We start from the raw sequence: 12,500 nt of genomic DNA, 5'->3' as shown, positions 1-12,500 counted from the left end.
GGCCCATAATTCTATTTTCACTCTCTTGGCCTTCAGGACTAATGCAGCACACGTCTGCATCCTCCTGTGCATTGCTGCTTAGTCCAGGGCTTTGTGTAAGGCTGTAGCTCCTTAGGATTAGCCTGTAGCTGCCTGAGAGTGCAGGAGTTGGTGTTTTTTGAGGAACATTACTGACGTCCAGCCGGTTTAACTTCATCAGAGAGCCAGAATTATTCATGCAAAAGCAGAAGCGGCCTCTTCGGTGTGGTCTCAAAATAAAATAAACTGGGTTGTTTTGACCTAAAAACAGTGCTCGATTACGTAGGAGCTAGAGGGAGCCGAGCTCCCTTAATGGTACCGATCTACTAGCACGACACGTCATACGCATGGGGTCGCGCTGCCTCCCCTCGTTCAGTCGTGTGTGGGCGTTTCGTTTAAAATCTCAGCTACCAGCTCATATTCAAGAGCTTAATAGTAAAATTACATTGAAAATAGCCTAGGCCTCAAAGAACTAATATATGACTTATCTGGTTAAAAAGGGTCATAGCTTAGTCTAGAGTGCAATTGTTTAGGTTTGAATATTGTTTGATGATTGTTTGATTATTGAGTAGTTTGTAGTAGCTACTGTATATTTAAGCACTACCCTAGTTCAACTTCAAGCACTGATCAAATGCTACAGGAGAGGAAGGACGGAGAGAAAAGGCAGTGTGTAATTCTCAATCTGCTTTTATAATTCCATGGTATTCTGCAACTTTCACATCCAGTCAGTGATGGCTCAAGAGAGGATTATTGTGCAAGTCTAGTCAGTGTTCTCTTAGCCAGGTTTCACTTCACTTATGAGTAACCCCTTACAAAAATAACTATAGAAATCTTTTAGTGTTTTGTATAGTATATTATCTTTACAAGCATGATCACATCATATACTTTCCCAAAACTATATAGCCTAGTATAACAGATGGCCCTTACAATGAGCTTACTGTGGTAGTAAAATTAGGCCTACACTGAAAATAGCCTAGCCCCCCCCCCCCCCCCCGTCTTTCAATCCTAGTGACGTCCCTGTCTCTTACCATTAAAGACGTTAAATTAAAATATAGGCTACTACTGGACATAAACCTACATACGCTCTTGAAAACAGCACTTCACCACCACACCACTAGACTATATGAGCAAACCGCATACGATCGATTTGACAGCACTCACAAGTCCGAAGAAGTCACCCTGCTTTGATGTGAGTGTTTGGTCTATTTACATAGGCGCTCATTGGGCTAGCATACATGGTTTGATACATGCTGAAAAAGTCCTGTTTGCTGTTGAACTTGCGCTTCGCCTCTTCTATGTTTATTAACAAACCCATAAATTACGGCCCATAATACAGCTTACTTTAATGATTGTGTGAATTGATCTGTAGCTATCCTCTGCCTATGGCTCCAGATAGCCTATCTGAGACGGTGGTCTGGTTCAAATGAGTTACATTGTGAAATTGAGAATGGCACTCCGACTAAATTGTTTAGTCTATTTCTTTGTATTGTGAAATTGAAATGAAATATGGACTATTGCAATCAATAATATGTTGAAATTAATTAAAAGGAATCAATTTCTATGAAAAATCTCTGTCAGTTGTGTGCGTGTGTCAAGTTATAGCCTATAGGGCTACCGTGCGCATACTGCGCAAAAGCGGCACTCGCGCCTAGGCTATTTAATTGTATCGCCTTTAGGCTATGCGCGGGATGTGCCAACTTTTTATTAGATAGAGAGACCCCCTTAAAGACACAAAGATAATTCAAGCCCTGCCTAAAAAGCAGTAATAACATATTTGTGTCAGCTCAAGAATTGAATCCAAGTTTAGTGGCCAGTTTGTATGTGTGTCTGTGTCTGTGTCTGTGTCTGTGTCTTTGTCTGTGTGTGTGTGTGTGTGTGTGTGTGTGTGTGTGTGTGTGTGTGTGTGTGTGTGTGTGTGTGTGTGTGTGTGTGTGTGTGTGTGTGTGTGTGTGTGATGAGAGAATGTTGTTAAGCCAGTAAGTGAATAGTGGGAGTGGTGGACAGAGCTGAGTGATGTCTGTGTGGCATCAGTAAAAGTCTGTGCCAAGGTTTCTCTGTGCCTGTGATGATGATGAATGAATGAATGAATGAATGAATGATGATCTAGCCATTGTATAGGATTAAATATAATTACACAATTCTCTTTTATGAAATGGACCACATTTAAACAGAAAGGCGGCCATTGTCAGTTCTCATTCACTTAAGTAATATAGTAACACACACACACACACACACACACACACACACACACACACACACACACACACACACACACACACCTTATAGCATGCGTTTAACTGAAGGAGTCTGGCTCTGAGTCTGGTAGTCTGTGTCTGTATGAGCACTCTGTCACTCTGATTCAGTCCTGTTCGGGATGACCTGTAAGCTCAGCTCCCTGGGGCTCCCTGGTGAACACACACACACACACACGCACACACGCACAGTCAGTGGAGAAGGCATCAATTTTTCATAATTGTTCATACAAGGGCAATATGTGGCCAACGCGTCTCTGTCTGAAGTGCTCTTCTGTCTAGACCACTATAACGGCAATTTTTGGAAGGTGTGTGTGTGTTTGCCCGCTTGTTGACTAAATCGAAATATGAGTGCACTCCAAAAGAGAATGTTGATTGTGTTGTGTGTGTTACACATGGGGTTGTTTGAGGGTGGTGTGGATACTTAAGTTGGCAATACTGTGTGAAGATACAGTCTCTGTGTGTGTGTGTGTGTGTGTGTGTGTGTGTGTGTGTGTGTGTGTTTGCTCGCTTGTTTACTGTAAATCGAAATATGAGTGCACTTCAAAAGACAATGTTAATTGTGTTGTGTGTGTTACACATGGGGTTGTTTGAGGGTGGTGTGGATACTTAAGTTGGCAATACTGTGTGAAGATACAGTCTGTGTGTGTGTGTGTGTGTGCGTGCTTGTGTGTGTTTTCTTCTAGTCTAGTGCAGGGCTTGTCTGTCTGGTTCTAACAATGAAAGACTTTGTGTGTTTACAGTGTGTCCAAGACCTTCTACATGCAAATACACACACGCACACACACGTACACACACACACGCACACGCACACATGTACACACACACACACACACACACACACACACACACACACACACACACACACACACACGCACACACATGTACACACACACACACACACGCACACACATGTACACACACACACACACCCACACACGTACACACACATGCACACACACACACGTACACACACACACACACACACACACGCACACACACGTACACACTCACATGCACACACACGTACACGCACACGTACACGCACACACACACGTACACACACACGCACACACACACGTACACACACACGCACACACGCACACCGGGCTATTATCATTACAGCTACATGGATCCCACATACTGGACCACACACATCACACATACTCTAGCAGCCTATACTGTATGTTACATTTAGACTTTGTGTTTGTTTTTTTTTTCCTTTTTGTTTGTCTTCTTTTATTTCCCGTGTTGGATGATGACTCCAGACAGAGTCAGTCGGACACATTTTTTAATCCTATCTTTTTCAATCTATTTAAAAATCCCACAATTGTCTCTGACTGCCAGCAATATTTAACCACCAACATAGTGTTCTCCCTTTCTTGGAGAGAAATGGATAAATTAATAGATGTCGTGAGAGAGGGGCTTTAGAGAGATCCCAATGTTCCCAAATGGGAGGCCCTTAATCATTGAATTGTACAGCAGTTAGCTTTTTATTGTGGTGACTTGGTGACTTAAAGTAGCATGATAAGTGCCCGTGGCCAATACAGAGCCTGCTGAGAGACATAGCCCTGGAGGCCCCATGTGAATCCCTGGCCTTTCCTGCTCTTCCATGCCCAAGGCGATGCCCCTAGCTCTGGCTCATAGGGCAAGCAGAGGCCCTGCAGAGCAGAGAGACCCATAATTACAGCAGAGCTCAGTGATTGAGTCCCAGATGAGCAGTAGAATTTCCATGCCCAGGGTTGTCCTTGGGGCTTGTGCAGGTGCATGTATCGATTCTTTGTCTGTCTTGGTAAATGGTTAATCGACCTGAAGTCCTCCTACGGCCAAGTAGGCTTAAGGTGTGTTAATGATGGAGTCCAGCGCACATGTGCACACACACACACACACACACACACACACACACACACACACACACACACACACACACACACACACACACACACACACACACGTTTGCACAGATGTGTTTACGTACAAGCATGGTCTGTTAATGCCCAGCACTCATTTAAACATCACCCACTCTAAGACTCACTCACTCACACACACACACACACACACACACACACACACACACACACACACACACACACACACACACACACACACACAGCATTCATTATAATACCTAGCCCTAATGATGCCTATCTCTCCTAACAGAGCAAAACTGCACTGCATGTCCAGACAGCTGTGCCATGACGAGAACGGGAGCTGTGTGCTACTGCAAGGCTGGATATGAGATCAGCGAGGATGGAAAGACCTGCAAAGGTATGGCACACACACACACACAATTAATAAATGTCTGTGACCCCCCCCCCCCACACACACACACACACTCATACTCATACACACTATACATTAAATATATGGGCACTTTTTCAAGCCAGTTTATGTCTTTGCTCTAGTTGACTGGCCTGTGCTGGCTGGTGAGTCCAGATCAGAGCCTCTTCATCAGGGATCAGGCGCAATATGTCAGCCAGTAATGCCAAGCCTTTGTGTGTGTGTGTCGTGTATTTTTGAGCAGTACTGAGATCCAACACAGACACACACACACACACACACTCACACACACACACATACACCTGCTTACTGTTGATATCTCCGTTGCTGTGGATTTGCACACAAAGGGCACAGATGTAACTCCTGTTGTCAGAGTGTGCCCTGCATGTCTGCCAAGGCACCATCTATTACACTATTTGTTCAGGCCCATCTCTTGATAGCTCCCCTGCCTGCAGTTGTAAACACACACACACACACACACACACACACACACACACACACACACACACACACACACGTAGACTCTCCTTGTGGATAAAAGGTTTAGTTGTTGCCTTGGTGTCGGGATGGTGCAGGGCAGGTCACAGTCGACCCCCTACCCACACCCAAGCACTTAGATCCATCAGCCAGGAAAACACATGGGGAATCGGTGGTGATGTTGGTGGGGGGGGGGTCTGGAGGGGTCTGGGGTTGAAGCATTCCTCTGTGCGACCATGGGAAGATGCGTAAGCCTCATGCTGTGGGGTTTGTTTGGAGGAATTTGGGGCCACGGCACAGTCTTCACCAACCAGACAACAGATGAGTCCGACCTGGCTCGGGTTCGGCTCGGGTCTGGCTGTGACCAATCATGGACCCGGGGTCAGTCTGTTCCCAGAGGGTCTGTGCTAGTTCTCCAGCCCGTAGAGCATGAAATGGCGGTGAATCCATTTCTAATACACGGACATAGTGTTCACTCGTCTTATTCCGGAAAGATTCAAACGGTTTCACCACAAGGCTGAAAGAATAGGTGAGAGAAATGTCTGTGTACAGAGACCTCTCTAAACATCAAGGTCTCTGAATAGCAAGCAGCCGCTTATAAAACTCTAGATATTTCTGGGTGTTTTCAAGTCCCAGGGAGAGGTAGAATGGCATGAAAGCACAATGGTGAAACCTCTATCAGCAAAAATAATTGCGAGATGAAATAATCAAGAGCCTAATGATGTGTCTCAAAAAGTCTAATCAAGTCTGCCGTTTATCTCGTTTGTGTTGTACAAATATTGGAGGCTTACATCACTGGACATTGTTGAACACACAAGAATCACACAAAGTTTTTAATTTACTGACACATCCATTTGAGGAAGTGTGTGGCTGGAAGTGCTGCTTATTAAAATGACAAGCAACCTTTTTAAATTTAAATAACTATGGTTACTTGTTACATAACCATAGAGGTCATCTTTTACGAATAGAAAAGTGAAAATCTCTTGCATTGAAGACACAAGCTCTCTCTCTCTCTAAATATATTCAGAAAACAGTATATGTCATAAAATAATATATTTAGAATATGCATACTACGTACACTTGTACATACACAATGTATTTGTATATTACTTGTCATTTAGTGAATTGTGTGTTTTACAAAAGTGTCTTTCTCAGTCAGTCCCTTCTGCCATTAGTATTTGTCATTGGTCCTGGAAACCGTTGATTGTATGATGTTGTTGATGTTCTGTGTTTTGCCCTTGTCTTGTTGGTCAGACTTTGATGAGTGCACCCTGTACGGCACGTGCAGTCAGACCTGCACCAACACAGAGGGCTCCTACACTTGCTCCTGTGTGGAGGGCTACCTACCGCAGCCTGACAACCGCTCCTGCAAGGCCAAGAACGGTAGGCTTCTACACACACACACACACACACACACACACACACACACACACACACACACACACACACACGACTATGCTTTATCGTTGGCAGTAGAGTTGTGCAAAAGTATGGCAGTATCCCACAGATAGAATACTTCTATTATTTGGCTCTCCTCACTGACCAATGGAGCCATCAGCTATCTAGTCAGAGTGTCTGAGTAATAAGGTTGAATGGCAGGTTTGTGCTATAATCTGTGATGTATTGTGTACATGCCAGACTCATATTGGCTTTAGTCTGTTTGCTATTTTTCTTCTATGTCCTGTTCCTCTCCTCTTTTCTCCTCTCTTCTCTCATCCTCTCCACCTCTTTTTCTCCTCTCTTCTGCACCCTTTTCCTTTTCTCTTCTTTTCTACTCAACTCTATCATCTTGTCATTATGACACCTCCTCTACCTTTTTTGTAATTTCTTCTCCTCCTTCCCCCTCTCCCGTAGTCCCAGTCGACCACCCGGCCGTCCTGCTCATCGCTAACTCGCAGAACATCCAGGCCACGTCACTGAAGGGCGCCAATGCCCACAGCCTGCCCTTCACCGGCACCAAGCAGACCACTGCCATGGACTTCCTGTACGCACAGGAGTCGGTCTGCTGGATCCATGTGGGCGATGCCCCCGCCGGCACGCAGCTCAAGTGTGCCAAGATCCCCAACCTGAAGAGCGTCACCGACGAAAGGGCCATCAACATCTCCCTCAGTCTGCACAGTACGTCATGCCCAAACCTTCATTTTGTCTACACGGTGAAATACACTACAAATCTCACACAGTCTTCACAAGGAAAATATACTTTCAATCTTTTACTACATAGTATTTTACATTCACTCGACTCACTTCAGAGTAAATGACACTTGTACACTTACTATGTCTATACAGCAAGTTACGCTTAAAGTTAAAGTTTCACTCCGTCTGCACAGTAAATTGTTCTCTTAATCTCACTCTGTCTGCACAGTAAGATGTCCTGAACTTCTGTTTGGGTCTGCTTAATAAGTTAGCCTTGACATCTCACTTGAGTTTGCAAAGTAAGCTGCTCTCAGCTTAACAACAAGATGTAGCTAACATTTCATTAAGCCTGTACAGTAAGATAGCTAACATCTCATTAAGACTGCACAGTAAGATATAGCTAACGTCTCATTAAATCCGTACAGTAAGATATAGCTAACATCTCACTAGGGCTGCACAGTAAGATACTGTATAGCTAACATCTCATTACAGTAAGTCTGCAGAGTAATTACCACTGAGTCCTTACAGTAAAGTACAAAATAACATCTGAGTTACAGTACAGTAGTTAAAACTGAATCTACACAGTGACCAACATCTCATTGGGTCTGGACAGTAAGTCGCCGTTAACATTGGATTATGCATCAAAGTCTCACTGTCTTTTACACCCAACACATTAAGAAACCCTTTTCATATGAAACTGTTGTCATCACAAAAACCCTTTAAGTAACTTACAGTGAACAGCTCTCTGAAGCCTGGAAAGTCTGCATCAGCAGAGCGCAACTTTATAAAAGCACATTCTCACAGGTCACAAGTTCAGATTACAAAGCTTTAGCTTTTTCGTCAACAAAGAATAATGGATGCTGTTAAAACACAGGTTGAGGAGGGTTATTACATTTTGTGTGTACTGTATTTGTGCATGCGTGTGTGTGTGTGTGTGTGTGTGTGTGTGTGTGTGTGTGTGTGTGTGTGTGTTGGCTTAACTATTTTGATAGTTGTGTGTGCCACAGCTGGTTACTAGTAGTAGATAAAGAGCAGATGGAGTGTGTGTGTGAGAGAGAGAGAGTGAGAGAGAGAGAGAGAGGGGAGGTTCTTTTTTCTTCTTCTCGTTAAGAGAGACAGGAACCAGGTCCTGTGAAGTGAAACATGTGTGAGTCTATATAACACAGGTCACTCCCTTTCTCTCTCTCTCTCTCTCTCTCTCTCTCTCTGTCTCTCTCTCACTCTCTCTCTCTTCTCTTCTCTCTGTCTCTCTCTCTCTCTCTATCCCTCCCTCTTTCTTCCTCTATTCCTCTGCTCTAGGCCAGCTTTTATGGCAGCACTTACATGGCGCTTTTAAACACGAGAGGCAGGCAGAACTCACAGGCCATTTTACCCCTCCATGCTGTGAAACAGACACACAGACACACACACAGACACACACACAGTTGTTAGTACACATGCTCATTTTGTTTTCCCTCTTCATTTTTTTTGTTATACCACACATGCACACAGTACTTACCCTCCCTTTCTCTCTCTTTCTTTCTCTCTCTCTCTCTCTCTCTCTCTCTCCTCTCTCTTTCACACTCACACACACACACACACACACTGCCTCACTCTCTCTCTCACACACACTCACAGACTCAGCACACTCAGCACACTCAGCACACTCATGTAGCCTACACCAGACCCATTTGTGCTACAGGAACTTGATGCTTTATATAAACAGGCCCGAAATACAGGAATATCAGTTTGGTCTGAAAGCTGGTGTGTTTATACGAGGTGGGCTGTTTGTTTTTCTTTTGTCATGCTGTTCACAGTGCCATGTGGGAGAGGCAGAGAGGGGGCAGAGGCAGGGAGGGTGGAGAGAGAGAGAGAGAGAGAGAATGAGAGAGAGAGAGAGAGAGAGAGAATGAGAGAGAGAGAGAGAGAGAAGGATGGAAGACTAATTCAGTGAGAATGACTGGACAGTGGGAGAGAGTAAGAGAGGGAGAAGGATAGGAGTATGCAGAGAGAGAGAGAGAGAGAGAGAGAGAGAGAGAGAGAGAGAGAGAGAGAGAGAGAGAGAGAGAGAGAGAGTTGGAGAGAAAGAGGGAGAGTGGGAGGTGGTCTTGTTTTGTCCTCTGTGGCGGCTGCCATGCTGCTGGTATTTACATTCCTTCTCTGGACCCCACAGCCAAATGTGCCCACAGCATTCCGACACACACACACACACACACACACGCACACACAATCCTTTTGGTTTTACACACAACCTCATACAGATACAGTCACACAAACACGCTGAAACGTCTACAAACACTCACACACCCAAGCAAACACATCACACATACTCACTTCATACTCACACACACATGCACACACACACACACACACACACTATAAGAGGCAGTCATTTTCTCCCATTGGTTGCTAGGTCATTAGTGATGTGAATAGCTGTGCTCCAATGAGGCAGAATGTAATAGTCTAGCCCTCTTACACACAAACACACACCCACCCACACACACACACACACACACATACACTCTCTTACTCTCTGTGAGGCCCATTTCATATACCCACATGCACTGTGATGCTAAAAGGGACTGATTGAATAAAGATTACATTACATGTGTGTATTTAGTCTAATGTATTACAGTGTCATGCTAACAAGCATACCCAGGTCCTCTCCCCTTCTCCCCTGTGTCCCCCCTCACACACACACCTTCACCACTTCCATGCCCACTACAGGCCCTACAACTATATAATCCAGACAGGGAAACGATAAAGAGGTTGATCACTTCCTGCCAACAGTTGTCAGACTTCCTGTCTGAGGGATTGTGGGTGTAGCCACTTACTCTCTGTGCCAGGCTGTGAAAGAGGGGAAATGGTGAAGGAAACAGTAGAGAGAGAGAGAGAGAGAGAGAGAGAGAGAGAGAGAGAGAGAGAGAGAGAGAGAGTTCTTGCCGTGATTTAAAGCTTCTTCCTCCATTGCTACTTGGCCGAGTTGAGTTGCAAATTGCAGGTTTAAACTTCAGGAGTCTTTAAGATGTTAGATCTGAAAGTTACACAAGAGAAGCATGCTGTCTGCTAAATCCCAACTGAATTCAGTGAGGCCTTTAAATTCAGGCCGTTCTGTGTCGGCAGCGTTGTCTGTGTAGCTACATTATCAAATGCTACACGTGGCCATGGGCCAGGAGAGGTTTTCTGGCTGGCTCATAGCACACTCCAAACTAGGTGAGAGTTCATAGGTCGAAGGTCAATGTTCTGCTGACATGGTTTATTGAGCTGGTGTGAGCCAGCTTGACATTTGGTTAAGGTGTCATGGAAGGAACAGGGGTGGGGTCCTCTCACAGGAAGGATGCGTTAGCAGTGAGTCACGCTCAAAGCATGGCAGGCATATGAGGTGTCCAGATGTGTCTTCTTCTCATTGCACACACACTGCGCGCGCGGCGCGCGCGACACACACACACACACACACACACACACACACAGAGGTGTCCAGATGTGTATTCTCACTTTACCTCGTTTCCTGGCAAGTAGCGGGAGCATCAGCGGAAGTTGGATCACACGGTGGCCGACACCTTGTGAAATGGGCTAATCTGTCTCACTTGTTCTTTCTCTTTTTGACATTGCCTTTCTGTTTCTCCCCATTCTGTTTTGCACTTCTATAAATAGATTTCACTGCTCCCTTCTTTTCCACTGCTCTTGCTTCTCCATTGTGAGTCCTGCTGTCTTTAAATGCAGTAACAGAGATCTGGGAGCATTGTTTCCACTGCAGTCTGTGGCGGTGTTGACAGTTTCAGTTAGAGCATGTCAGCTCTCTCTGGCCATAACTACTGATTTGAGGTCTGTGTTGTAATCTGACATGATGCTGAAGCCAAGACCCGGCAACCCGAAAATACCTGACCCCCAATCAGTGGCGAAGGATTGTTGCTCTGCTTTTTTTGCATGGAGAAGGCTGGAGAATGCTGCTACAACTGAAATGTGTCCACTGCATGGTGGACAACCATAAAAGTTGCTAAGGAATCCTTTTCTTTTCTTTTGTTTTTGTCTGTAGAGTTGTAGAGTTAACAGTGAATTGCATCTTCAGTATGTGGTATGTGTCATGTGGTATGTTGAGAGATGGTGTGTGTGTGTGTGTGTGTGTGTGTGTTTCGTCGGCCAAAGCTCTATGTTATGCCCAGTGTGATGCCAATGGCCTGTGCTGATCTGACCTGGAGTCCCACAGCCATAGAGACAGCTGTGCGTAGGTTCAGCCTGCAGAGAGCCCACACACAGAGCCACACACACCTACATAATATACTGTACAAACATGCTGACACATAGGGCCTCACACAGGCCCACACATGTCATGCTGTGGATGCATACAGTCAGACGCACATTTGCAGCATGCATGCTTCATCATCCATAGCTATATGCTATATGTTTTTCCATTTGTTTTCTCTCTGTGTAACAGACACACACACACTCACTCTCACACACGCACACACTCACTCACACACACACACACACACACACACACACTCACACTTACTCACACCTACATGCACACAATGTGACGGAATGCAAACAGTGGAGGCATAATACCCCAGTCCTATTCCCATAAACACACACACACACGCACACACACACACACGCACACGCACACGCACACACACACACACACACACACACACACACACACACACACACACATGTGCACTGTATTCATAACCACATATGCCGCTGAATCGTTCCTGGTGGCCTACTGCACTGATCCTGTTAGCCTCATAGCTTCTCATTCAGTAGAGACTTGTAGCCCTGGTGGAGGAAAATAACTCTGAATAAGCTGAAGCAGGTGCTTCCACTGGTCTCTCCTATAGGCTTACACATACACACACGCATTTTATGTACATTATTTGATTCCACTTTACAAGTCAAGTTACATTAGCAATCTTCTGAATAATCCAGTAGATTAAAGCAGTTCAGCTATCTATCATGAGTCTACAGATTCAGGGGTATAGGATTAGGTATGTAACGATTACCGGTATAATGGTAAACCGCGATAAAAATGTTGACGATAATAATTACCGTTTTCATTTCAAACATCACGATTATCACTGTTGACTACCGCGGTGTGGAAACCGTCTGTTTAATCCTTCCCAGCTTCATCAGAGCCTGCTTTTGACATACAGTAGGCCTTGTACAATGGAACAAAACTAGTACCCTACTGATTCTGTTGTCTAATTGATGGTTTTACGATGCGGATTAGGCTTCACCTGATTTTAAAAGGCGGAACTTTTTCACCGCAAAATGTGCACTGTATAGGAAGCATCGTCTCTTCCAAATAAACATGCTTCCTATAATTGCTGATATGGAACAGTACTTCACTAGCTGCTTGGC

At 44.8% G+C, this 12,500-nt stretch overlaps 1 protein-coding gene and 1 long non-coding RNA gene across 2 annotated transcripts in view; one reads left to right on the top strand and one right to left on the bottom strand.

Annotated features, from left to right (window-relative positions):
* The window catches only part of LOC121707132 (low-density lipoprotein receptor-related protein 1-like), a 156,325-nt gene that overhangs the window by 40,529 nt on the left and 103,296 nt on the right, over window positions 1–12,500 (top strand). Inside the window, 3 exon segments of the mRNA XM_042089456.1 lie at window positions 4,431–4,538; window positions 6,282–6,410; window positions 6,882–7,145. Coding sequence (XP_041945390.1) covers window positions 4,431–4,538; window positions 6,282–6,410; window positions 6,882–7,145 — 501 coding nt within the window.
* The window catches only part of LOC121707145, an 18,087-nt gene continuing 7,141 nt past the window's right edge, over window positions 1,555–12,500 (bottom strand). Inside the window, exon 5 of the long non-coding RNA XR_006031247.1 lies at window positions 1,555–1,770. This is a non-coding gene — a long non-coding RNA (uncharacterized LOC121707145). The remainder of the gene's footprint in view (window positions 1,771–12,500) is intronic.

The sequence above is a fragment of the Alosa sapidissima genome, chromosome 4 (genome assembly GCF_018492685.1).
Source record: "Alosa sapidissima isolate fAloSap1 chromosome 4, fAloSap1.pri, whole genome shotgun sequence".
Taxonomy (NCBI): domain Eukaryota; kingdom Metazoa; phylum Chordata; class Actinopteri; order Clupeiformes; family Clupeidae; genus Alosa; species Alosa sapidissima.
The sequence above is the reverse complement of the archived record's forward strand: the minus strand, read 5'-3'. Positions and strand labels throughout refer to the sequence as shown.